Below are 27,409 nucleotides of genomic sequence, written 5' to 3'. Positions count from 1 at the left end.
TTGGTTGCTATTTTTACATAGGTTGCTTTAGTATATAAAGAGATTGGATGATTGTAATCAAAATATTCCAGTCACAATGTAGTCCTCAATTTTCTCACGTTTTCTCCCTCTTCCTTTCTCTCATCTTCTTCTTCCTTTGTCTTTGATTCATAGCTCAGCTTTCACTATTTAGGGTCAATCTCTTCCAACTCTATTTTTTTTTTTTTTAACATTAATCTCTTCCAACTCTACAAAGATTTTTTTTTTTTTTTTTAAAGAGGATCAAAGGGTTTCACTCCTTCGCCCATGGTGACTCGAACCCATGACTTCGTACATAGGTAGTGGGTGCTCTAACCACTAAACTAACACCACTTCGTCACCAACTCTAAAAAGATATCTTGACTCTCAACGTTGATATGTTTAACTCAGACCGTAGTTAAAATTTCTTTCCGTAATTCAAAAAAAGATAAACCAGGAGCTAGTTTCTTCGAGCGTACTGATGGAGCTAGCTATTTACTTCTAATCTAGTTCAGATGGTTAAAAGTGGTGTATTTACTTAATTAGAGGCCTAAATTACCAAGAACTAGGGGCAATATCAGAAAATAAATTAGCACTGGTGCACTGCTTTTAATATTAGTCTGCCCCGGCCAGCTGCAGAATTGTCATGATCGACTATAAATATCTAGCTACTGCGTGAGTTAATGGCATCTTATAGGACCAGGCATTGATTGTTTCAGCATATGGCAGTAGCTGTGTGAACTCACCTAAAGAAATGCTCTCCAAACCCAGACACGTGATGACCAGATATAGCCTTAGCTCTTCTGCTTCCACATAAACATAATCCACAGAACAAGATAGAAGTGCTTTAATTAAAAGAACTTTTGTATTGAAACAATATGCAAGTTTTGCTTCTGAACCACCTTAGTTTTGGTGGTTCTTTGTTTTTTCTTTGTTTGCTTTTCCTGTTTGTACTTCAGCTTGTTGTTTAATGAATTATCTTTGTTAAAAAAAAAAAGTTATGTAACTCACGTGTATTCTCGATCTCTTCATTGCTTAGCCTAAATCTGAATCAATCTTTCCTCCTTTCAAAGCTCTAAGAAATGATCGAGAAATTTCCTCTCTAAGAAAACACAACCATACTATATGCAATATATTATAGAGTCAAAGTGCTTTGCATATACTTCAAAGAATAGCTAATTCTAAGTAGGGATAAAGTAACATCAGAACAGCTCGATCGATAGCTAGATAGACCACAAGAAGGTCTTAAACCAATAGGCATATGTTTGAAAACCCCAAGTTGTGAAAGAACTTCACTACCAAATGTATTTTAAAGGAGTGCACTGCTTTTTGTTTCACATCTTTACGTTTTAGTTTTAAGCTAGTAACTTCTATTAATTAACTATCAACTTATTTATGTTTATGTGACTTAAATCCGTTATATTAACCATTCACGATACTATATTATAATTTTGGGGGAAAAAAAAACACGAGATAGAGATCGTTCATTGAAATTATCTTGAAATAGATATACAAAGAGCAACAGAAATAAAAGAGGCGAACTTTGATTATTATGCTAGAATGTATATATACTAACATACATAATTTCGTCTGAATCGATCTTGCCTTTTTAAAATCTCCTGGATCCGTCTGCCTGCAAAGGCTACATCTTTATCGAGCCACTTGCTCAAAGCCACATACATAGTTATCATTTCACCAAAGAAAAAAATAAAAAACATGCATAGTTATCAAGCAAATTAAGCCATAGCTTTGAGAGTTGCCCACAGCTATGAGACAAAATAAGCCAGAGCCGAAGCATTTCCAGCTCATTCCCTTCTGTGTATAGTTGTGACCTGGTGTGTGTTTGTTACTACACGTACGCGTCACTTTTGCTTCTATATCAGTCTCTTTCTACAACTATATATATATATATATATATATATATATATATATATATATATATATAATCGTCCACACATACCATCACTAATATTCCTCGGACCCCTACAATTGTGCAAAGATGTTGAAGATCGTCTTGTTCTTTCTGTCTGTGAGTTGTTCATTCATGGCTGCTGCTTCAGCTGGTAATTTCTACCGGGATTTCGACCTAACTTGGGGAGACCATCGAGCTAAGATACTCGACGGAGGAAACCTCCTCACTCTTTCTCTCGACCAAATCTCTGGCTCTGGGTTTCAGTCCAAGAGAGAATATCTTTTCGGCAGAATCGACATGCAGCTTAAGCTTGTCGCCGGCAACTCCGCCGGCACCGTCACCGCTTACTATGTAAGTACTTCTGTACAAAGTCGGTTCTGCCATCCAAACTTGGATATTTATCTTTTTCAACAATACGAAAATGACTTTTCAAGTCTATGAATATCATATATTCTTTTTAGTATACACAAAATATTACTCTTTTGCATGGCATTGATTGTGGGGGTTATAAACTTTCGTCTTTTTTGCTTGCAGTTGTCTTCAGAAGGGCCGAATCACGATGAGATTGATTTTGAGTTTTTGGGGAACTTGAGTGGAGATCCTTATATTGTCCATACGAACGTTTATACACAAGGGAAAGGGGGTAGAGAGCAACAATTCTACCTATGGTTCGACCCAACAAAAAACTTTCACACATACTCAATCCTTTGGAATCCCCAACGTATCATGTAAGATACATATACTAGCTCATCTTAGCTAAACCAATCAACCTATCTAGGAGGTTACGATCATATTAGTTTTCCCATTGATGGCGTAATTTTAACATGCAAGTCGAGTAGCTATTGGAAGTAAAAGTAGTAAAAGTTCATAGTGTTTTTTATTTTTATTTTTTATTTTTATAAATTAAATAGAGCATTATGCGATAGTGTAAACGTTCATATGTAACTTGCACGATAGGACAAAAATGATTATTTTACAAATACTTATTTTGTTACTCATACTGGTGCTTACAGAGTTGGAAGGTACTCAAAAAAGTGTTGCAAGTTCACTACTCGCCTAGGCACGTTTTCCAGTACACAAACTCGATCCACTGGAACGATTCATAAAGTTCTGATCCAGAATTATATATTTCAGCTTTGTTTCCCTTAGCTAGGATCACTTTCCACGCGCTCCTAGCCTCTTTGTCTTGTTTTTTTTTTTTTTTTGTTTTGATACGACTCTGTCTTGTTTCATATTGTTCGACATATTCTTTTGTCCAAATAAAAAAAATACTGTTCGATATTTGCATATGCCATCCCATTTGGTAAAGTGCTCCTGAAAAGTGAAAACTAAACCAACCTATTTGGTTTTGTTTTCCCACAGATTCTTGGTGGATAACACACCCATTAGAGTGTTCAACAACGAGGAATCAATTGGAGTTGGCTTCCCCAAGAAGCAACCCATGAAGCTCTACTCGAGTCTCTGGAACGCGGACCAATGGGCAACAAAAGGCGGGCTAATCAAAACCGACTGGTCCAAGGCTCCATTCACAGCCTACTACAAAAGCTTCAACGCCAATGCCTGTGTTTGGTCTCGGGGTTCTTCATCGTGTGCCAACTCCAAAAGTACCCAAAGACCAGATGGCTTCGGCATCAACAACAACAATGGTTGGCAGACTCAAGGGCTTAATGCACCTGGTCGAAGAAGACTGAGATGGGTGCAGAGATACTACATGATTTATAACTATTGCACTGATTTGAAGCGATTCCCTCAGGGTCGGCCAAGGGAGTGTAGGCGTTCTAGGTTTTAGACAAATGTACATGATATATATGTTGTGTTTATTATCAGTATTATGTATGTTTTGCTAGCTTGGGCCTTTCTTTTGTAATTTTTTTTCAAAGTTCATAAAGTCTGCGTATTCGATCTGTTTGGGCTGTGGAGGGGCATGACCTCCTAGTTACTACTTACTACCATATGTAAGGTACTTAATAACACTTGATAACATTACCATATAAAGTGGGTTTTCTAAGGAGAGCAATAATTGTAAACTTTAGAGGTTGTAGAGATATATTGGAGTGGGTCCTTCTAAACTCTAAAGAAAATACTTCCTTTTGAAAAACCAATGAGGAAAACTCATCTAGGCACCACTATGGAGACGGTTCCTTTTTCTTTTTTTTTTGGCCAAGCAATAGCCAACTGCCAACTGATATTATGGAATTGATATATCGTTTGGGCTTCCGCCCGATCTTCTAGTTTTTTGGGCTAACCTCATTGTTGATCGTTTGGGGTCCTCGAAGGCTCGAAGCGTAAAATTATTTTGAGGGAGAGTGCTAGGCTCACACTCACCTTGAGTGTGGATGAGCCACACTCACTCTCAACTTACCACGTGTCCGGAGTAAAGCTCATATAAAACTGATCTTCCTATTTCCATTTTTTACCCCTCTTTAATTTAAAAATAAAATAAAAATAAAAACTCTTTATCTTCTACTCTCACCCCGATGACAACCCATATATAATGAATGGGGTGAGGTTCGACCAAACCGTCCGGGGTTCCCAATCTCAACGACTCACTCAATAGCTGTCGGTTGGAACCCTGAGTTTTCACCACCGAGACCCCTGAACTTGCACCCAAAATTAGCTCGAGCAGTTACCACCTTGCTCCGGTCGAGTTGCGCTCATTCCGCGCGCGTTGCTCTAGCCGGATCAACAATGATGTGAGAGTTGTTGTAGCCAGAATTCGCGCGCCTACGACCACCCCGTCGACGTCGTCTCCGGGATTGGATACTAGGATTATAGCCGGAACTGCTACTGGTGCTGTGGAGACCCAAAAATTGAAAATACAAATGAACGAAATTAAGAGGAGAAATGTAGAAGATAGAGTGATGGGTGGATGGGTAAAGAAAAGAAATAAAGTGGTAGCTGTGTTAGTACCTGAGAGAAAGAAAAGAAGATGAGGGAATAGAAAAAATGGGTCGGTCGCGATCTGTGGCTAAGAGCAAGAGAGGGAATTGAGTGGTTCTGTGTGAAGAAAAAAAAATTAAGTGGATAAGGCTAGCTGCAATTTTTGCTCGAAGAAGAAGAGATGAGCCTGGCTATCATTTACCTCTGCCATTGCCACCTACTGGCCTTAAAGTTTTAAGCTTTGCTTGAATTTTCACATTTTTCGATCTGGAATCGCTTATTTTTTCTGGGTTTAAGTTCTAGATTCAGTGCATGTTTAACCAATTTGATTACTGAAAATGCCTTTCGAAGTTGCGTCGAAATTGAAATCTCGCCCGTTGGATCTGGGTTGCCCCTAGAGTTTTTTTTTTAAGAGGGGCAAGAATGGAAATATAAAAGATCAAATTTTTATGAGTTTTTCTCCGGACACATGGCAAGTTGAGAGTCATCCACACTCAAGGTGAGTGTGAGTCTAGCACTTCCCAACTGGTTATTTTCATGCATGATATCCTTCCTTCACATACATCAAGAATCCAGTCAGTAATCAGTAGCCAATACCAGTTCCATCTCTCGTCGTCCCCAATTAAGTGAATTAACTCCCCATCTTTCCTGAAATCAGTACGTGGTAGCTAGCTAGTTCAAGGTTTGTCTTTAACCTAAAGTCCTTCATTAATTTCTTTCTTCCCATTGAAGGGTGACAACAAAGGGGATGCGACGAACCCAGAAGAAACCAAATAGTCAAAAGAGAGAGGCTGGAGAAAATGTTAACTGTGATTTGTCAACTAGAATGGCCGCCGGTACTGTACGTTAACAAGAAGCATACAACGTACAAAACAAGAGCCTAAATTAATATGATCGATTTGTGTTAAGAGATGGTCAAAGTCAACAAAGATAATAGTCAAGTTAATATAACAATTAGGTCCTTTACTGTAAGAATCTCGTCGTCCCCATCTTTCCTTGTAAGCAATTAGGTCTTTTTGTAAAACAATAAAAAAAAAATATCAAAGTAGCTCTCAGAATGTGCTTTGCTTTTTCTTTGTCTTCAACCTTTCCCCATCTTCATCAAAAATCTAGCCATTTGAAAGTGACAAATCTTTAAGACCCTAATTCTCGTCGTCCCCATCTTTACCGTAAGCAATTAGGTCCTTTTGTAAAACAATCAGAAAATTATCAAAGTAGCTCTCAGAATTTTCTTTGCTTTGCTTTGCTTTTTCTTTGTCTTCAACCTTTCACCATCTTCATCAAAAATCTAGCAATTTGAAAGTGACCAATCTTTAAGACCCTAATTCTTGTCGTCCCCATCTTTACTGTAAGCAATTAGGTCCTTTTGTAAAACAATCAGAAAAATATCAAAGTAGCTCTCTGAATTTTCTTAATTTTCTTTGTTTTGCTTTTTCTTCTTCTTCAATCTTTCACCGTCTTCATCAAAAATCTAGCAATTTAAAAGTGATTTATCTTTGAGACCCTAATTAAGTACCATTATTTACCTAATCGTTTTGAATGGTATATCCGATGTTAACCAAATCAAATTAAAGTTGTCCACTACTTGAAAATTTGTTGCATTCACGCAAGTACGTACAGTGTACAGGAGTCAATTGCATTCTCTCAAGTCCATGGTTCTTATATATACGCAAGCGGTGAGATTAATCATCAATAAGAACTTGTTCTCTGAGTTTGGAGCAATGGAAGAATTAGCAAAGCTAGGGAGCTCTCTTCCGGTGCCTTGTGTTCAGGAGCTAGCGAAAGAGCCATTAACTACAGTCCCACACCGATATGTTCGCCCTGATCAAGATCCTCCCTTCATTTCTGGTATGGCCACTCCTTCACCTCAAGTACCAGTTGTTTGAGCCCAAAAGTAAGTTTGGCGAAATCCTTTAGTGGGTCTGAGCCAGTGGGCCGATACTTGCGGCCCAAAATGGGATTACATGGACTTGGGTCGTGATGCTGCTTATCCCGTGTCTCATAAGGAGATATCATCATTAATTGCATGAAGATTTGAGCGCTCAGAAGGGCGTGAAGATATATTTGCAATTAATACGTGCGTATCCTACTGCTCGCATCCAGCGATCACATCTAGGATTCTAAGAGGCAAAATGTTTCTCTGGCCGATACTTACCTACATTCTAGCGGCCGGTACCAGTTGGGCTGGATGCAGGAGGATAATTATTAATTATCGTTGTGCGTATCCTTGCCTACATTCTAGCGGCGACAGAGGAGGATAATTATTAATTATCGCTTACGATAATATCAAAACTATTAAGAGTTTTGATTTGATTCAAGGCCAATAACTGTGGCCTAAAATATAGTATTCCATTCCTATTTGGAAAGTGAATCTGCAGTAGCCTATATATAGAGGCTAAAAACGATACAGAAAGACCTCTCTCAAATCAATCAATCCCAGCGATTACAAAGCCTCCCCGGAGCAAACCCTCAACCTCGTTGAAACCCGGTGACCGCCCGCCAGTCCTAGTCTCCTCGCGAGCCGACTGTCAGCCTCACCAGTTCAACCCGGCGACCGTACTTCCAGTCCCAGTCTCCCCAGGAGCCGACTGCGAGCACAACCGCCACTGTTACTTCCAGCGAAGCAAGGGTAACGCCCTCGCAACCCAGCGAAGCTAAAGTCACGCTTTAGCAAACCCGTGCTTCTCTCAAACTTCCCAGTGATTGCTCTGCTCAGCCTTTCAGCGTTGAGTATCGATTCGGTGAACGCAAAGAGACCACAACCAAAGCCCTTACCCGCGTAAGGCAAGAAGTCCTTTTCCAAAAGGCAAGAAAAGAACCCTGTGACGAGGTTGGTGCTCTCCTCGTCCACAGCGCTTGAAGAAGAAGTCAGGTCACGGGACTACCCCAACGACTGCACCCCGCGGTGCTGGCACGCCTGCGCAACCACTCGCCCAAAAGAGACTGTTTGCACACCAGCTGGTTTTGGAGCCAAACACCGCCCAGTGGGACAACAAACTAAGGTTTCTTTCTGAACGCAACCATTGGGAAGCCCAGCAATAACCCTTATCAAAAAGGCTACGCTAGCTGCCCAAAGCATAAGACCTCCAGCTACAGATCGCATTCTCGTGCGGACTGTCGTGGTCTATCTGAGGAACAAGTAATGCAACGATTCTCTCTTCAGACTCAATCATCCAGTATGTCAACTTCTCAAGGTGAGAATCGCTTGACCGCAACTGAAGGTCAGAGCGTCAACACTAATCAGGCTAGCGAGCCTGTTAATCCATCCACTGTCAACGCTGTAGTGGAAGCGGAAGAGGCTTTTGTTTCGGAGCCTATCCCGGAGGGAGCAACCGTCGATGAGACTATCGCGATCCTTATGGAGAATGTCGATAACCATCGCAAGAAGATGGACGCGGATCTAGCCAGAGAAACCGCGAAATCAGAAAAGCTCCTCCGCGAGTTTGAACAGCGCATGACTCTTTATGCGGAGAATACCAGGCAGCAGGTCACACAGACAGAGAGCGCCTTGAAAGCGCAAGCTATAACTATCGCTGCCGCACAAGATGAGCGTCATAAGACAATTCTGAATGCTATAGCGGATCATTCCAAGCAAACCACATCGAACATTGCTGATCTCCGCAAGGAGGGGGCCAACTTGGCAACTGAAGTGGCTATGCAGAGAGCTGAATTGAACCATGCGAAGGAGGTGATGCACACGGCTTTAGGAGACCCTAATACCATCCTTGGTTCTCTTGGCCAGTCGTCCGGTTCAGGCAAGTACGTGCCACCAAATCAGCGCGACAAGGCCAACCAGAACGTCGGTTCTTCGTCGACGATGGTTGCTACTACTCCATCGAAGAACAAGGAGCAGGCCTTGGTTATTCCTGGAGGTAAGGAAAAGGTTGCTGCATCAGGTGGACAGGCTGCCAGGAAGCATCAAGCCTCGAAAGGTACAGGAGCTGCGTCAGAACCTGCGACTTTAGTCCAGTATGACAGTGACGGAGCGGAAATAACATATCAAGAACTGCCAGGAAGCTATTATGCGCTCGACCAAACTGGCACTCCGGTCAAGATAACCGCTCTGTCAAAGGAAGAAATTCTTCCTGCAGTGACTCTCCCGCCAAAAACGGCTACCCGCACTGTACATGGCGGGGAAGGATCAACAATAGTAAACCAGGTAGCCCCTGAACAAACTGCTCACCGAGCTTTGGTGATACCCCCTCCACCTCCGGGTCCGGATTACGTGAGACGGGATGAGGTAGAGGATATGATCAGAATGGCAAACCCTAGGGCCCAGCCAGATGGAGTGTACGAAGGACCTTTCCCACCAAACATCATGCTCGCACCTTTCCCTCGAGGTTATAAGAACATTATTTTTACTACTTTTTCAGGGGAAGACACGGAAGATGCGGCCACTCGTCTGGCCAGATTTAGGGTGCAATGCGGCCAATATCAGAATGATGACGTCCTCAAATGCAGGATCTTTGGCACCTCCCTATCCGGCGCTGCCTTCAGATGGTTCTCTAAACTTAGGCCAGGGACAGTAACGGATTGGCCGGCGATGGAACTACTTTTCCGGGCAACTTTTGGGAATATTGAGCCTGAGGTAGATCTGGCCTCTCTTACTCAGATGGCCCAACAGCCTACAGAATCAGCAGTCTCTTATCTTCAGCGCTTTCAAATCCAGAAAGCCAAACTGAACGTCATTCTGCCCGAGAAGGAGTTGGTCAAGTTGGCGGTTAAAGGCTTGGAACCCCGGCAGAGAAAGAAGCAGCATGGCAGCATGATACAGTCGATGGGGAACTCATCACAGAAGTAGGCAGTTTTGAGCATCTCCTTCGAGAGACAGATGCAAGGAAGAACGCTTCTAAAGGAACGTATGTGCCCGGTAAACACCGTACGGTAGCGGCCCTGAGCTACCGGCCGACCACTTACGACCCTTATTATCACCGTGGTACGCCAGAGGTGAGCCAGGACGATGAAGAGGATGAGGATAATGATATAGCTGCCTATGAACTGACTGGGAAGAAAAGCTCGTCTTTGAAACAGTTGAAGATGTCCAAGGAGCCTGTTAAGCTCAAGTCGATGGCTTTCACTAAGCCGGAGTTCACGGCATATACCTACGATGCCAACAAAGCGCATGAGATTCTCGACGAAATGATTGCTGCGAAGATGGTAAAAACTGATTTTGGGCCGTTTCCGCGGCCAGAGCAGGTGAAAGGAAAGAAATACTGCAAGTTCCATAACCTGTGGAACCACAACACTGCGGACTGCGTAAAACTTAAGGACCAAATTCAGGTATGGCTTAATAACGGTAACTTGCAGGTCGAAGCTCCAGTCACCGCGACGGCACTAGTGGATGTGGACCCCTTCCCTGATACTGGGGTTAATATGGTCAACATAGACTGGAACAGAAAGCAGCAACGGAAACCGACACTGGATTTGGCCACAAGCGAACAGGGTTATGAATCCGCCGCAGGTGAGGCACCTGTTAAGGATAAAATTATGAAGCCTAACCAGGCCTCACCTGTGTTTCTTTGTTCGCGATGTAAAGAGGAATGTGGTATCCAAACGCCACATGAGGAAGTTGAGCAGACATTCCGCTTTGGTTCTCTACCACCAGTCAAGTGGGCTTCCCCATCGCGGAACTATCAGCCTACCAGCCCGAGGGAACGGGAGAAAGTGACACCACCACCTCCCAGAGACTCCAATTTATTCCTGAAACTGAAAGCAACCGCGAAAGAACCAGAGAGGGAAAAGGTCAGACGTGACTGCAAGGATGTTTTGACCAAGCCCTATATACCACCTGCAGCAGCTAATCCCATCAAAGAAGGCAGATGGTATACCAGGGAAAAGGGGAAGGCAGTGGAGATTAGCCCGTCCAGAAAGAGGAAGCTACAGCGCCGGTTCGGTGAAGCCAAGCGCACTCTAGAGGCCTTAGACCAAGGCCTAATCAAACCTTCCCAATTGGTCAAGTCGCCTGAACGATACCAGAAAGAGCTGGAGGCACTGGCTGCTAAACCACTGAGACCTCTCCGTGGTCTTGACAAGCAAACAGATTCGTTAATGGGAGCTTCAAAGCCCAGTGTGTTTTGCAGGATTACTAAAGAGATCTCACCATCCCCTACCCAAAGGAACAGCACGCCAACTCGGCGACCGCATGTTAGGCGCAGACTCTCCCATGAAGCACCGGCGGTCAAAGCTTCAGTCTTCGACAGGCTGGGGGGCAAAGACAGAGTGGTTAGCACTTTGCAATGGTGACCTAGGAAAGTCCAAAGTGTGGTCATTTCCGCCCCAGAAGAATGTAGGGAACCGGAAAACCCTAAGCCGTTGGTAATTGAGCAAGAACTCGAGTCACAAGGGCCTGAACACTGTCAGGTAAAAGGCCTTACAGAAGAGTCGCTGGTAGATCGCTTGGCTCGGCAGTTCCTGACTGATATCCCATTGGAAGAACCCAAGATTGATCTGGATGTCAACGTGGAGGGGACTGAATCAGATAATGTCTCTTGCAACATGGTTTATGTGCTCCCCGCAAGGTACGCCTTGCCGGTCGCTGCCCAGGATTGCGTGGAAACAGAAGAAGAGGGTGCGCAACCATTGCAGGTCACGTCCGCAGCGGCTACACCGGTAGAAGACGGAGCTTTACCAGAACCAGCGGGGGTTCCAGACAAAAGGGTGCTCATGCATTTCTCTAAGCCAACACCAGCCATGGCCCAACACATGCCGCCGCTATACATTACGGCAGACATCGGTGGTATCACAGTCAGCAAAATCATGATTGACACTGGAGCGGCCGTTAATGTTGTCACTACTCGGACCATGCACTTGCTTGGAATCAAGCGGGAGAAAATCCAATCCACGTCTCTCGCGCTCAAAAACTTCGCAGGAACTGTCACCAAAACCCTAGGGCTATTGTTCTTGCGTATTAAAGTCGGCCCAGCAGAGGGAGTTTATGCTTTCTTTGTGACGGATTGTTATGCGGCCTACAGCGCCATTTTGGGCAGGGATTGGATCCATCGGAGTTACTGCGTTCCGTCGACACTTCACCAAGAGTTGGTTATGTGGAACAGAGAGACAGACACGGCAGAAGTGGTCCCAGCAGATCCCCGTCCGTTTCCAGTCTCCGCAAATTATGTAGATGCCAGATACTATTTGGAACCTATCACTCCATTGCAGGTTAGTGGCATCGACGATAAGGGCCGCCCCACAGGGGTGACGGCCTCTGAACTAGCACAGTGGGGTCTCACGCTCGCAAAAGAAGGCTTGGAGCGGCCCGGCCATGCTGTGCCCAAACCATTAACTGATTAATGGATTACGACCTCACTGAGGAGGGAATGGAAGCCTTCCACTCGATACACGAGCGGTTGTCATCATACATGGTGGAAAAAGAGGCTTACGATCGCATCGCGACCTTAGAGGTCGTCAATGAAGAACTTGCTGATCCAGAGGATGACGAGGACGTCCACATTCAGCTCGCTCCGGCGGCGCTGGATGATACACCTCCAAAGGTTAAAGACCCTACAGAGAAAGTCAACCTGGGTACGGTAAGCGAGCCTATGGAAGTATCCATCAGTGCTTACCTAGAGCCTAACGAGAAACAGAGGCTCATCGAATTATTGCTAGAGTTCAAAGATTGCTTTGCGGAGAAGTATGAGGACATGCCCGGCCTGTCACCAGACTTGTTTTGTCATCAATTACCAACTCTTGCTGAAAAGAGGCCCGTCAAGCAGGAGCCTCGACGAATGAACTCCGAGACCCAGATCTTGGTAAAGGAAGAGGTAGAGAAAATGCACAAGTCAGGCATCATACGGGTGGCCAAGTATAACCAGTGGCTATCTAATATAGTGCCTGTCCGGAAGAAAAATGGCAAGATAAGAGTCTGCGTTGACTATAGAGACTTGAATCTCGCCACACCTAAAGACGTTTACCCCATGCCGGTCGCGGATATGTTGGTGGACGCGGTGGCAGGCCATGAGCTGTTGTCCTTCATGGACGGCACTGCGGGATATCACCAGATTCCGGTCGCTGAAGAAGACAGACACAAGACTGCTTTCCGCTGCCCTGGCTTCGCGGGAGTGTTTGAATATGTAGTCATGCCTTTTGGCCTAAAGAACGCCGGTGCGACGTATCAAAGAGCCATGAACCTGATCTTCCACGACATACTTGGAAAGGTGTTAGAGGTATACATTGATGACGTAGTCGTCAAGTCTCAGAAGCGAGGGGATCACATCGCGGATCTCATGAAAGTGTTTGAGCGCATGCGCCAACATAAACTCAAAATGAACCCGGCCAAGTGTGTGTTTGGAGTGTTAGCCGGAGACTTTCTGGGGTTTATAGTCCACCAGCGAGGAATTGAGGTCCCCGAGGACAAGGCAAGCGCAGTTATTCATGCATCTCCCCCACGGACGAAGAAGGAATTACAGCGTCTTTTGGGTAAGATTAACTTTCTACGGCGTTTCATCTCTAATTCTGCAGGGAAAATCCAGCCCTTCTCACCGTTGCTGGGACTACAAGGACAGAATGAATTTGTGTGGGAATCCAAGCATCAGGAGGCTTTCGACAGTATCAAGGCCTATCTAGCAAACCCACCAGTCTTGGTTCCACCTAGACCCGGAGTCCCGTTGAAACTGTATATCTCAGCAGCCGCCGCCTCCATTGGTAGCCTGCTCGCTCAGGACGATGAGGACGGTATCGAGCACGCTGTATTTTATCTCAGCCGTGTACTGACAGATTGCGAGACAAGGTATACCCCCATAGAAAAGCTGTGCTTAACCCTATACTTTTCGGCGTGCAAGTTGCGACATTACATGTTATCCTTTACTACTTGCATCATCGCTCAGACCGATTTGGTCAAATATATGTTGTCCCGGCCTATCTTGAGAGGCCGCATTGGCAAATGGGTATTGGCACTTTCAGAGTTTTCGCTCCAGTATGTACCCCAGAAGGCGGTCAAAGGGCAGGCTATCGCAGATTTTCTAGCACATCATCCCCAGCTAGAAATACACGTACTGAAAGAGCTAGAAATTGCCTGCAATGCCACGACTCGACCAGATAAAGCATGCATTCCTGAATACGAGGGCTGGTATCAGGCTACTATTTTTCTACAACCCTGGGTGTTATTCTTTGATGGCTCAAGAACAGATACTCTGGCTGGCGCAGGGATTGTCCTGGAGAATCCTGCCGGTGACCGTTTCTCTTATTCTTTCCAGCTCACGTTCCAATGTACTAATAATCAGGCTGAATATGAAGCTCTCATCATTGGACTCGAAGTCCTGTTGGAAATGGGCGTCCGGGACGTTCAGATTCGCGGAGATTCTCAGCTCGTGATCAATCAGCTTCTGGAAAAATATCGCTGTAGGAGTTGGCTGCTCATCCCCTACTTGAGTCGTGCCGTTGAGCTTCTGGACCAATTTACAGATGTTGGTATGGAACATATACCACGTGAACGTAACTTTGCTGCCAATGAGCTCGCTCAGCTGGCTACGGGCATTAGCTTGAAATACGGAGTGCGCGAGCGCATTCTGAAAGTTGAGCGCCGCACACTACCTTCGTGGCTTGCTCGCCCTGATCCTCCAGATGATCCCGTGGTTGCGGTACTCGAGCCCATTGATGTTGATTGGCGGATCCCACTGATTGAATACCTCAAACGACCAGACTCCAGCGCTGATAGGAAAATTCGTTTCCTCGCATTGAATTACTTCCTTAGAGGTGATGAACTACGCAGACGTGGCGAAGATGGTATAGATTTTCGATGCGTCTACGGTCGCGAAGCCAAAAGATTGATGCGCGAGATGCACACGAGGATATGTGGATCTCATCAAGCCGGACCTAAGATGCGTTGGCTCCTCCGACGTCATGGTTATTATTGGCCCAGCATTTTGAAGGATTGTATTGCATTCGCCAAAGGCTGTGCGGATTGTCAAGCACACGGTCCTGTCCAGCATGTTCCTAACATCCCTATGCAACCTATCATTAAACCTTGGCCTGCGCGAGGCTGGGCGCTGGACTTGATTGGGATGATCCATCCTCATTCTTCCCTACAGCACAAGTTTATCATTGTCGCCACTGATTACTTCACGAAATGGGTTGAAGCAGAACCTCTAAAGGAGGCCTCCGGCACTACCATTCGCCAGTTTATTTTCCGTAATATTCTCTGCAGGTTTGGCATACCTGAAGTGCTGGTGTCGGACAGGGGGGCAGCATTCATGGGAGGCCCCGTTGAGGAGCTGGTGAATGACTTTGGCATTCAGTTCACACATAGTACTCCGTACTATGCTCAATCTAATGGTCAGGCGGAGGTGAGCAACAAGATAATCATCACCTTACTGAAGAAGATGTTGGTGGAGAATCCTCGACAGTGGCATGATACTTTGCACGAGACACTTTGGGCCTATCGCACTTCGAAGCGCAACCCCACCGCCACGACGCCGTACGCGCTTATGTTTGGACATGACGCTATCTTACCATTAGAAATTAATGTGCATTCCTTACGAGTCCAAGAACAGCATCATTTGATTGGTGAGGACTATGTTCAAGCAATGTGGCAGGAGCACGAAGACTTAAGCGAGCAGCGCTTGGCCGCTTTGGACAATTTGGTGATGGACAAGCAGCGTATCGCCCGCGCCTATGACAAGAGGACGCGGGGTCGCAGTTTCAAAGAAGGTGACCTCGTTTGGAAGGCCATTTTACCCCTGGGTGAAAAGGTCACCGGTCGCGGTAAATGGACGCCGCGATGGGAGGGACCCTTTGTTATCCACCGAATATTGGAGCGCGGTGCCTTTCACCTCAAAGACATCGACGGCGCTATCCATCGCAACCCTATTAACGGTCGGTTTTTGAAAAAATATTATCCCAGTGTCTGGGAGTTTGACGATCCTCCCGACTCTGTTTTTACTCCGACTGGGGGGCAACCTTAATCTTCATCGGCTCGCAGCGTTATGGTTATTCGGCCTTTTCTCTGTGGCCTTTCTGTTTTGTTTCTGCTCCCCGCTGAACATTGGGGGGCAACATCTCAATATCTATTAGGGCCTACACAAGAGGCTTCATTTTAAGAACCTATACAAGAGGTTTTGTTTATGATTATAGTCCATGTTATCAGTTACTAGGTTGTTATTCATGATCTTGACAAAACATGTTAAGAATAAATACAAGGGCCTATACAAGAGGCTTTCATTTTGGATTATTTTTGCTTTTGCGTTTGTACAGATTTTTGAGTAAATCGAGCATTTTTATTCATAAAGTGGCTTTGCGGCCAGAAGCATACAACAGAATAGAGCAATACAGGTTCACATGCGAGCTACAGACATGAAAGTTTAAAGTGTTCGCCGTGGCCGTGTGGAGAAGGATCTAGACGCTACCACCTCAGAGCATTCTTCCCCCTATGATCAGATCCTCCTCCCATCTAAGTCGCCGCTGCTGTCATCGATGCTGGAGGAAGAGGGAAAAAGAGGGCCTTCACTCCCCTGCTGGGGCCTCTCCTCCAGGCAAGAGTTGGGCTCCAGAGCAGGCGCGACTCACAACCACATCTACCTCCTGGGGTAAATCAGAAAGTGCGTGCCCAGGCCCCAGAGATAGACCGCGGAGGCAGACAGGTTAGCCTCAAAATGGCCTTCCTCCCTTCCTCCGTTTGCTCCGCGCAGGCAATCTGAAAAGTTGGACTCCTCAGAATTTGGTTCTGCCGCGTTAGGAGCGCGGCGTGTTCTTCGGTTTAACTGAGACTGGCAAGTTCATCCAGATTTTCAGTAACCAAAGACACGCCGCTGGACCTGAGATTAGGCCATGAAGCCTAACCAGGTCTTGAGATTAAGCCATGAAGCCTAAGAACCTGTGGCTAAGGGTGAGACCACGGTGGGAAGATTTTAGAAAATGGAGGAAAAGCAACAGGGCTGGCGAGTTCATCTTTGGAAGAAACATGGTGGTTGGGTTATCGCTCTTCTTTGGCAGCTGGTATTTATAGGGTTGATCTCACACCGTGCGGTAGGCAGTTGGGACGATTTCAACGCCATCAATAAGAGAATCAATGCGGTTGAATGCGATTATCTCGGAAATGGAAGATATTGAAAACGCGTGGGAAGCAGGACGGTCTCCAAGAAAGCAACCGCCCAAATTAGGATTATCTTTTCAACGGTCTTGCTGTTCATTAATTGGCAAACCTTAAATGATATTTGGGCCGAACAAAGCGGGCTGAATATTGTATATATTAAACATATCCTTATACAAAGTAAAATGGGCCTAAAACAGGAGGCCTAAAGTTTTCGACCCGCATGGGTCAAGCGAAGCAAGTGCTCATCCAGACGAAAGCTAGCGTCGGCAGCAGCGTGCTCTGCTTGTCGAACTGCTTCGCGCGCTTGAGCCAAGTTCTGAGACATTGCTTCTAGCGCCGTTAGGGGCTGTTCTATCTGAGGCTCCTCCTGCGCCAGTTGGGCCGTGACCGTCACTAGTTGGGCCTGGGCTTCGATTAGTTGGGTTTGGAGATCCTGAATGTGGGTCCGAAGGTGGTTCTGTGAGATTCTCAGATCCCTAACGCGAATCGCTTGATCGCTTAGAGAGTCGCGAGATACTTCTGCTTGTTGTGCAAGGCCGTGATAGTGAACCTGAACCTGCCTGGCCTGCGCGGCTGCGGTCGTCCTATCTTTGATCCTTGCAGGAAGATTTTGCAAGAGCTCATATATTTCAACGAATTCATCTTCAGCGATGGCGCATTCGCGGCGAAGTACCATCAGATACTCTTGAGCTCTGGCAGCTGCGCCCGGCAGTAAAATGTCAGGACCCAGGAGTCGCTGCAGATTGTCCCTCGCTTCATCCGCAACCCTCGGGGGAGCCACTTCGAGTACGCGAACAAGTCTTTCCAGCCTATTAGGAGGCTCAGGAGGAGGAACTTCAGCGATGATGTCTGCGTCAGCGGTGGCAGCAGCAGGGCCTACTTGAGGTTCGATGGTCGGGGCCGCAGCTTGTTCTGCTACTGCATCCATATCAGCAACTATCTCTGGAATCTGGGGGGCAGGTTCTTGATTCGCCATGCCGTCATCAGCGGGCTCAGCAGGGTCGGGGACAGCGACCTCCTCAACAGGGACGTCACTCTGCAATAAGGAAAGACGGTCAGGTGTACAAGAAGAATAGGAACTAAGGCACCAATTTTCAATTAAGAATACCTCTGCCACAGGACCCTCGCATGAGACGTTTACTGGCGCGGATTCCTGAGCTTCCTCATCAGGATTGCGATCAGGTGATGCGAGCGCTGGTGGTTGTGTAGCGAGCAGTTCCTCAGTTGATGCGTCCGGAAGGGGCGCATTCTCTTCCATTTCATCGGAACTATCTTCTATGATCTGTACAGGGATAGAGGCTGAGCCGCCATCAGTGCTGACGGGAGGTGGAAGATTTTCAGGTCCCACGGATGTTGGCGCTCGCGAAGCGTTTGTCCCTTGAGCGGCGGCTGAAGAGCCTTCCCCGGCATGGTTGGATGGTCTGCGACGAACCTGTAAAGGAGAAGGGTGTGAAACATGGGCAGAGACAGGGATAATTTCTAACATAGGCTCTTTGTTTCTTACCAGCCGGTCGGCCATCGGTTCATCTTCTTCCCAGGTGCCAGTATGAGCATCTGAGCGACTACGCTTGCGGGCTGTAGCAGCCACGACCTGGGAGAAGCGAGAGATTAGCATTCAAATCACAAAGTTGGTCCTGAAGACAAAGGGTGCTTACGGTTCGTAGATCGTCGTCATCAGAAGAGGAAGAAGAGCCCTCAGCTGTAGCTTCAGCAAGTACTGTTTTTTGTTTTCCAGTCTGTCCAGCGGCCGGTGAAGCATGGTTTGTGCGGCAGCCAGGGCGCGGCGCACTCCCCTAATACAAACAAGAATGAGTAAATGAAACAAAGAAGGAGTCTGCAGAAATTAGAGTTGCAGTACTTACTTCTGGAGGTGGTTCACGAATTACGATGCCAGCCTGGGCCGGGCGAGGAGCTCGCGTAGGCCTGACCACTTGGAGGGGTCGAGGCCTGTTGGCGTCTTCAGAAAAGCGAGCGAGCACTTCAATATCAGTGGGGTATGGGTTCCTGAGCTCGCCAAAGAGAGTAGCGAAGAGTTCGTCATCTGGTTGAGTCCAGCAGTTGACAGAGACTTCTCTCCACCAAATCTCATACCCTTCTTCGGTTCCGTCGACAGCCTCTAGGTTTTGGGCCCAATCGGGAAGGTCGACCAGCACGAGCATACTTTGTGCCGGTGGGGGCCCGGAAGGTGGACCGAATCTTCTCCAGGAAGTGTTGTAGTTCCAGGCATCATACGGAGGGATTGGTACCAATTGGACAAGGCCAAATTGGCGGGCGAAATGGTTAGGAGCGTAGAGCTCATAGCTAAGTTCCTCGGTAGCGATCCGAATGTCTGAACAAGAGATGGCGCGGCGGAACGCCAGGCGAGCGCGGTCGGGATAACGAGGATCGCCAGGGAGGAAGCCATATTGTAACACAGAGGGGAATCGTCTTCCCAGAATTAAATCGCAGTATGGCATGTCGTCTAGCAAGTACAGATAAGAAAAGCATTCAGAGTAGGGGGGAGATGAGTACTTGTCCTCGCAACAAAACCATCGACCTAACAGTTGATCGACCGGCGGAGATAGCAGGATATCTTCGCGGCGGAAGAATGGGAAGTAGGTCTGGATCCAGAAATCCAAGATCCAGAAGGGTCCGGAAATGTTGGTCTCAAAGGGGTGCATCGTCGCTTGGTACAGCATGCGATAAATAGCGCCCAAGACCGGTTGTCCGAGCCCGATGTTGCGACCGTTGTAGAGGGCCGTTGCTAAATAGGTCCAGGTGCCAGTGGGCTTGCAGGAGGAGGTGCAGAATATGAATTTACAGAGCCAATATTCAAGGAAAGCGATTCCTCCGGTCGCATTGTGTTCCCGGCTGTAATATGCCAGCCATCTTGGGTATGAACCACTATGAGCGCTGCGGCCTTGCTGGGCCATGGTCAAAGTGAAATCGGTCGAGTCAAATTGACCATGCACATACGGCTCGCCATCGATGGGAAGGCCAGTGATGGCAAGGATGTCCAACAGGGTAATGCTCATTTGACCAAATCTGAAGTCAAATGTGTTGGTGGAGGTATTCCAGAAACAGAGGAAAGTAGCGAGTGGCGAGCGATTACCACCGCGAGGAAGGTGGAAGCACAAATCAATAGCATGGGTGATACCCGCAGCATTCCAGCGACCTAGATCTCGCGCCCGCGCCTCGCGATACCAAGAGGTTTCCTGCGCACTAATGGAGGATGGCCAATTCCCTATCTTGGCTCGATGGTTTTGGACACCCCAACCGCTAAAGTCTCCGGGAGTCCTTCGGAGGACTAGAATGGGCCGTCGGACAGGAAGACCGTACATAGCGATGGCATCATTTGGGATAACACCTTGCGGTGCTGGGCCTAATCCGGTGTGGTGATTGGAAAAACGAAGGAGTAGGGGTCGGTGAATAGTGGTCTCAAGATGAATGCGAGCCCCGATACTGGTGCCCCAGGTCCGAGCAGCCGTTTCGTTCAATTCTTCTTCCTGATCGACGACAATTTTCTTAGGGGGAGCCATTTCTGGATCGTTTGCAAAGAAGATGGAGCAGAGGTGAGTGCGGCTGTGAGTTTAAATAAAGAATTTTGTGAGGGAAACGATGCGACAGAAAGCGTTTCACAAATGAGGGGACGCGACCTTTATTAATGGCATCGTTTCAAGCGACCGACGCTTCTTTCTAAGTCCCCTTCAATCAGTTGCATTTTAGCAGGCCTGATTTCGGGGCCTGGGGGGCAATGTTTGAGCCCAAAAGTAAGTTTGGCGAAATCCTTTAGTGGGTCTGAGCCAGTGGGCCGATACTTGCGGCCCAAAATGGGATTACATGGACTTGGGTCGTGATGCTGCTTATCCCGTGTCTCATAAGGAGATATCATCATTAATTGCATGAAGATTTGAGCGCTCAGAAGGGCGTGAAGATATATTTGCAATTAATACGTGCGTATCCTACTGCTCGCATCCAGCGATCACATCTAGGATTCTAAGAGGCAAAATGTTTCTCTGGCCGATACTTACCTACATTCTAGCGGCCGGTACCAGTTGGGCTGGATGCAGGAGGATAATTATTAATTATCGCTGTGCGTATCCTTGCCTACATTCTAGCGGCGACAGAGGAGGATAATTATTAATTATCGCTTACGATAATATCAAAACTATTAAGAGTTTTGATTTGATTCAAGGCCAATAACTGTGGCCTAAAATATAGTATTCCATTCCTATTTGGAAAGTGACTCTGCAGTAGCCTATATATAGAGGCTAAAAACGATACAGAAAGACCTCTCTCAAATCAATCAATCCCAGCGATTACAAAGCCTCCCCGGAGCAAACCCTCAACCTCGTTGAAACCCGGTGACCGCCCGCCAGTCCTAGTCTCCTCGCGAGCCGACTGTCAGCCTCACCAGTTCAACCCGGCGACCGTACTTCCAGTCCCAGTCTCCCCAGGAGCCGACTGCGAGCACAACCGCCACTGTTACTTCCAGCGAAGCAAGGGTAACGCCCTCGCAACCCAGCGAAGCTAAAGTCACGCTTTAGCAAACCTGTGCTTCTCTCAAACTTCCCAGTGATTGCTCTGCTCAGCTTTTCAGCGTTGAGTATCGATTCGGTGAACGCAAAGAGACCACAACCAAAGCCCTTACCCGCGTAAGGCAAGAAGTCCTTTTCCAAAAGGCAAGAAAAGAACCCTGTGACGAGGTTGGTGCTCTCCTCGTCCACAGCGCTTGAAGAAGAAGTCAGGTCACGGGACTACCCCAACGACTGCACCCCGCGGTGCTGGCACGCCTGCGCAACCACTCGCCCAAAAGAGACTGTTTGCACACCAGCTGGTTTTGGAGCCAAACACCAGTGATCGACATGAACAAGTTACTTTCGGAAGAAACCATGCCAGCAGAGTTGCAGGAGTTCCACCTTGCTTGCAAAGAATGGGGTTTCTTCCAGGTACGTATAAATTAATAAATGTATTACTTATATTGCCGAACTAGAGAGAATGCCCTTAAACAACATTTTCACAAACTTTTCATTTCCGCATGTAGTTCAATGCGGAACCATTATAACTATAGTTTCGTCAACTAGTGTTTGCTAAAATGATCGTTGCAGAGGAACCACGAGGTCAAAGATCCCAATTTCGAGGAGTTGAGGACTTTGCCGTGCCTTAATATCAAGTGAAACTAGTGGTTATGACTAAATTTTTTAGTCATGTTTAAATTCAAAGACATGGATATTATTGCAGCTGATAAATCATGGAGTTGGTGAAACTTTGTTGGAGAGTGTGAAGTCAGGGATTCAAGAATTCTTCAGTCTCCCAATGGAAAAGAAGAAACAGTTTTGGCAGCAGCCAGAAATTATGGAGGGTTTTGGACAAGCATTTGTTGTGTCTGAGAACCAGAAACTTGATTGGTCAGACATATTCTACTTGATCACACTCCCAAAACATTTGAGGAAGCCACATTTATTCCCCAATATTCCTCAACCACTAAGGTCTATTGTCTTTCTAGACTTAGATTGTTAATTAATCTAGACCCGACAACATAATATTAACGCACTATATTTCACTGATGTAGAGATAACTTAGAAGTGTACTCTGCGGAACTAGAAGATCTTGCCAAGAAGATTCTTGATCTCATGGCAAAAGCACTGGGAGTGGATGCTGACTATATAAAAGAGTTGTTTGACCAAGGGACTCAAATGGTTAGGATGAACTATTATCCACCATGTAAGCAACCAGAGCTTGTCATTGGCCTTAACCCTCACTCAGATCCTGTTGGATTGACAATCCTCCTCCAAGTGAATGAAATGGAAGGCCTTCAGGTTAGAAAAGATGGTATGTGGATTCCGATTAAACCCCTAAACAATGCTTTCGTCGTCAACGTTGGAGATATTTTGGAGGTAAGTCACTATACGTACGCTACAGTTACTGCTACAAGATTACAAACTATCATAATGTATATCAGTATATCTACACGTCTTAACAGATTGTGACGAATGGAATATACCGTAGCATTGAGCATCGGGCAATAGTGAACCAGGAGAAGGAAAGGCTGTCAATAGCCACATTTTACAGTCCAAAATTGGAGGGAGAAATGGGTCCTGCTCCGAGCCTCATTACTCCAGAGAGACCAGCATTGTTCAAGAGAATAGGTGTTGCAGACTACTTCAGGGGAGTTTTTGAACGCAAACTCGATGGGAAATCATACGTAGATGTCATGAGGATTCAACATGGTGAGGATGGCAAAGGCACCCAAGACTAGATGTGCTCTAAAGTTTACTTATCTAAGTAAAATTAAGCACTGTTAAGTTTGGAAACAATTACTTTGAAGCCCCACTGTTGTACCTTGATTTAGTTCCCCTTGAAAGAGAGAGCAACATCATGGGGTAGGAAAATAAATGTTTATGGAATTTTCTCATGCTTCAATTCATTTTCAAAACAAGTGCTGTGACTATACTTGACGATAAAATGCTTGTTGTTTTTATGAATTTTGCCGGATCGTCGACCTCAGGCTATATATTCTGTCAAAAGCAGCAAGTAGAATAGTAGATGGCGGATTGGTGGGTGAAGTGTCAACAACATTGGTTGAAGGACGCTGCTGCGTTGGTTGACCGACGAAGCTTCTGATGTCTCTCTTTTAATTGTGTTCTTGTTTTCCTTTCAGTCTTGCTTTCACTTAGGCTAATTTGATTGTTTGTTGCGTCTGTACGTAGTTCCTCTTGTCTTGGCTTCTGTGGCTTTGACTATGAGACCCCTGTTTATTTTCAGTTTAGCCTCTTGGCTTTCTGATGATGTTTGTTTGGGCTGCTTTCCAGCTTTTTAATGAATATCTTTGACCCAAAAAAGAAAAGTGTCAACAACATTCATCTGTTTGCCAAAATCTTCATGCGGTTATTTAGGGTGAAGGAAAAGACACAGGAATGATTGAGATAGTGACTTGGGAACATTATCAAGACAAGGTTCAAATCCTATCACAATGCCCTCATTAGTCAGTCAAGTAGTTTAGGCAGCAGTCGATGTAAATTGGCAAATTGCTACTTTTTCACCCAAAAGCTAGATGAATACGTTGGACCCTCATTGGTCCAATAACACGAACACAAAACTGAGAAAGTCTTCGGCAGGGAAGCAGAGCAAGTGTTTTCTTCTTTGCAGTAAGAACCACTTCGCTACTGAATACCTATCTCCCAAACGCTGAATGAAAACATTAGATCCAGCAATGAGTTGCTCTTACGGAGTCAACAAAAATTGAAGTTGCAGCACAAAAGCTATCATCCATAAAGAATATCAAATTGATAGCGATTTTTACAAAAATTGTCAATTTTACTACATTTCTAAATTCTAACTATGCTACACGGACCGATGGCTTCATTCCCCACTTCAAACCTTATGTATTCCAATCTCCAATACATAAACCCAACAGTACCTTAAAGAGATTCAATCATCTTTCCTGTACACTGTTGGAAGGGCGCATTTCCTTGGAGCAGCATTACTGTCTGTGAACCTAAAACTGATAAAGAGCTGAGAGAATAAGTGCAAGAAAAACCAAATACGAATTTCCAAAAGTTAACAACATGGATAATATTAAAAGGCTAAAAATCACAAATCATCTCTGGGGTGATTCACAATATTACCTCTGTTGCCAAAAAAGTTACTAATAATACCCTTTGGGTGAGTACCGTTGCCGGTCTCTGTCAAAATCTATGGTTCATCCAATTTCAAATCAAACTAAATTGCAACGTTCAGAAGGTATTTAATGAAAATTGGAACCAATTACAGGTTTGGACTGAGATCAGCAACAATTCACATTAAAGCTTTTATGACCGCAAGTTAACATAGTGAATCAGCCCCTGCCACATGGATGATTAATGACTTTTAGCCTACTTTAAAATTGTTCATTCAGTATGTATTCTACATAGATTGATGCTGGAATACAAATGTTCAAATAAAAGTCAGCTGCATATAATAACAAAGAGAAAAGGAGGTAGCATCACTCTTGCATTCAAGGTTATTTGGATTCAACCTATAGTGAAAATGCATCATGACATCAAGCAACAGGCTCTAAGATACCTCAGCACTAGCTATAAAAGATGTCAATACCTAATTTGTAATTCATACATGTCAAATAGGCTTTGCCATGTATATAGTTCAAGTAGTTTTGGCAAGGAAATCAAATTGTTCCTTTGGCCAGATAGACTAGTTCATAACATCATCAAATCCAATCTACCAAAGCCAAAATAACCAGCCACTTGGGACGTAGAAATGTCATACGTTGACATCAAGGTACAGATGCATGTGCTTCCATACCCTTAAGCCCACTCCACCAACAAGGGACAGTGCATGTGCTTTGATGGATACATATGTCTTAAAGGTCTCAAATTTCAACGGCCAAATCCCTAAGCTTACTCTACCAGATTTGCAGAATTTGAAATTGAATGTAAAAACAAATTTAAGAATGCACTAAAATCCCTTGGACCTTGTCCCTGAACTCTGAAATTGATCCAAAGAACTCTCATTATCCATACAATTGAAAGATATATCCTTTCAACTCCATCTCCATCTTAGGACACAAAGGAACACTAGCACATATGCTTTAAGAATGCACTAAAATCCCTTGGACCATGTCCCTGAACTCTGAAACTGATCCAAAGAACTCTCATTATCCATACAATTGCAAGATATATCCATTCAACTCCATCTCCATCTCCATCTTAGGACACAAAGGAACACTAGCACATATGCTTGCCATCTGCACTGTATACCATATCAAAATCCATCTCCCATCTCTCCTCATCTTCACGATCTCATCCCCTACATTTTCTCCATGTGAAAATTCTGACTCCTCCTATTCCTATGATCTAATTCATCTTGATCCCCAAAATCTCCACCTACTTTAGAATTGTAATTCCAGAATCCTAGCAAAATAAGCCGATAACATCATTTTTTCAAAATTTTCTAAAGACACAAACTTTAGTGGGGCAATCAAGCTAAATTGAACGCCCATGTAGAGGGCAATTACAAATCAGCATTATCAACGGAGCTACTTATATAAAAATGTAACCTTTATCTCTCTGAACATAAGAAACCCAAAATGTGTATTGAATGAAATCAGATCAAATTGACAACAGCATCACCACCCACTTCAGAAAACAAGTAATTTAAACATTTAATCAAAGATCTTGAAGAGCTTAGCGCAAAGAAACAAGGACAATGAATCTATCTCAAACATTCAGCTCAAGAAACACAAAATCAAGTGAGAGAAATCAGAAAAGGTACCTCCTTTGAGCAGAGCAAGGTTCATAGGACTGCACTAGAAGATAGTGCAGGCCATGGCCAAGGTGCGGTTGGGAGTGAGTTGCAGGATTCATGAGGAAAACCCTAGTGTTTGGTAGAGCAAAGAGATAGAGGGGAAATGTGAGTAAAGGTGGCGTTGTGGGCTTAAAGAAGAGAAGGGGAGAGAGAGTGTGTGTGAGTAAGAATGAGTGGGTTTTGCTTCAAGAGCACGATTTCAGAGGCAGACAGAGAAGAAAGAGACTTGGGGGTTTGCCGGTTTTGTTTGTTCTAGTAGAGTACTTTAATTCGCGAATCCGAGGTATTTTGTTTGGTTTGAAAATGAAGTGTGAGACCCAACCCCCGCCCTTTGCACTTGGACCGAGGCTTCACAATAAACTTGACCGGTCAGAAATATAAACCGGTTTGAATATATAAACCGGTTCGTTTTAGTTTCAGATTGATGAGTTCCTTCTCAAGATTTTCCATCGAGTGGTTCAAAGCTTTTGATGGATTGCAGGCATGTGAAATAGTTCTTGGAGGATTGGTACATTAGTAGAGGAATTTCTTTCTTAGTAACGACTAACGAGTTTGAAAGTATGCTTCACGTACTCGTGCATTTCATGAAGTTAATTAATTTCATTGTTGATGGCTTTGTTATAATCATGGCCCCCGGTTTTATATAGACATACTATATTCATTGTGGAGATTTCTAAACCCGAAAAGAAGAGGAGGATATAGGACTAGAAATCCTCTCAAAAGAAAAAAGGTTACATGCATGGTTGCACAAGAAGACCATACTCCAACACCATAACCACCGAAATGAGAAGAAGTAGAAAAGGAGGGTAAAAAATAAACACGAGGAGCATTCGCTATAGCGTTGCCTTTGTGTAAAATGAGAGAAACATAAACATACATTCATGCGACCAATTAATTTTCATCCAAGCCGTATCAAGGCACCAAGGTATGAAACTAGGAGTTCATTCCTAACCGAATATGGCGATCAGTACATCAGAACTCGCACAATATGAGTCACTTCAATAACCACGAGCACTCAACAGCACTTGGCAACAAAACTGAGGAAGCAAAAACAACCATGAAGATACCTTCTTGGCCATGAAAGGTCCATCCAAAGCTCATACTAAAATACCATAGACGGATCCATCAGTACTGATCTTAACTCAAGATAAAGAGGAGGACGCTCGCCTAAAAGAAACCCGAAGAATTTGGTCTTAGACATAACACTTCTAGCAATCTCAAAAATGGTGAGCATGCACCAAGGAATAATTCTGAAAAGGCATGAACGATTCTTTGAAGACTCTGCCCAGTTAAGTTAGATATTGGTGTAATTG

General features: G+C 45.1%; 2 protein-coding genes and 1 long non-coding RNA gene across 4 annotated transcripts; 2 read left to right on the top strand and 1 right to left on the bottom strand.

Moving 5' to 3' along the window:
- The first annotated feature begins 1,963 nt into the window (after positions 1-1,963).
- LOC112166327 (xyloglucan endotransglucosylase/hydrolase 2) lies at positions 1,964-3,941 on the top strand. The gene is made up of 3 exons (XM_024303147.2): positions 1,964-2,260; positions 2,444-2,637; positions 3,272-3,941. Exons 1-3 carry the CDS (start codon positions 1,997-1,999, stop codon positions 3,696-3,698), a joined length of 885 nt encoding a protein of 294 aa, XP_024158915.1. The 5' UTR covers positions 1,964-1,996; the 3' UTR covers positions 3,699-3,941.
- Positions 3,942-6,369: 2,428 nt separating this feature from the next.
- On the top strand, positions 6,370-23,220 carry LOC112166326 (protein SRG1). Of its 2 annotated transcripts, none has more exons than XM_024303146.2 (5): positions 6,370-6,664; positions 21,648-21,742; positions 22,035-22,282; positions 22,366-22,690; positions 22,777-23,220. In XM_024303146.2, exons 1-5 carry the CDS (start codon positions 6,442-6,444, stop codon positions 23,050-23,052), a joined length of 1,167 nt encoding a protein of 388 aa, XP_024158914.1. In that variant the 5' UTR covers positions 6,370-6,441; the 3' UTR covers positions 23,053-23,220. The 2 variants fall into 2 exon arrangements, with proteins under 2 accessions (XP_024158914.1, XP_024158913.1); XM_024303145.2 differs by having other exon boundaries at positions 6,370-6,667; positions 21,651-21,742.
- A 774-nt stretch (positions 23,221-23,994) lies between these two features.
- On the bottom strand, positions 23,995-26,344 carry LOC112166328. Its single transcript, XR_002923192.2, has 2 exons — positions 26,064-26,344; positions 23,995-24,297 (listed from the first exon to the last, which is right to left on the bottom strand). It is a non-coding gene; the product is annotated as an uncharacterized LOC112166328 (long non-coding RNA).
- Positions 26,345-27,409: the final 1,065 nt, after the last annotated feature.

Source organism: Rosa chinensis, chromosome 5 (genome assembly GCF_002994745.2).
Source record: "Rosa chinensis cultivar Old Blush chromosome 5, RchiOBHm-V2, whole genome shotgun sequence".
Taxonomy (NCBI): domain Eukaryota; kingdom Viridiplantae; phylum Streptophyta; class Magnoliopsida; order Rosales; family Rosaceae; genus Rosa; species Rosa chinensis.
This window is presented reverse-complemented; position numbering and strand designations above follow the sequence as displayed.

Coding starts and splice junctions, on each gene's coding strand:
- LOC112166327 (XM_024303147.2), top strand. CDS start 1,997: ATGTTGAAGATCGTCTTGTTCTTTCTGTCTGTGAGTTGTTCATTCATG. Junction 2,261..2,443: donor GCACCGTCACCGCTTACTAT/GTAAGTACTTCT, acceptor TTTTGCTTGCAG/TTGTCTTCAGAAGGGCCGAA. Junction 2,638..3,271: donor TGGAATCCCCAACGTATCAT/GTAAGATACATA, acceptor GTTTTCCCACAG/ATTCTTGGTGGATAACACAC.
- LOC112166326 (XM_024303146.2), top strand. CDS start 6,442: ATGGTTCTTATATATACGCAAGCGGTGAGATTAATCATCAATAAGAAC. Junction 21,743..22,034: donor AAGAATGGGGTTTCTTCCAG/GTACGTATAAAT, acceptor ATATTATTGCAG/CTGATAAATCATGGAGTTGG. Junction 22,691..22,776: donor ACGTTGGAGATATTTTGGAG/GTAAGTCACTAT, acceptor ACGTCTTAACAG/ATTGTGACGAATGGAATATA.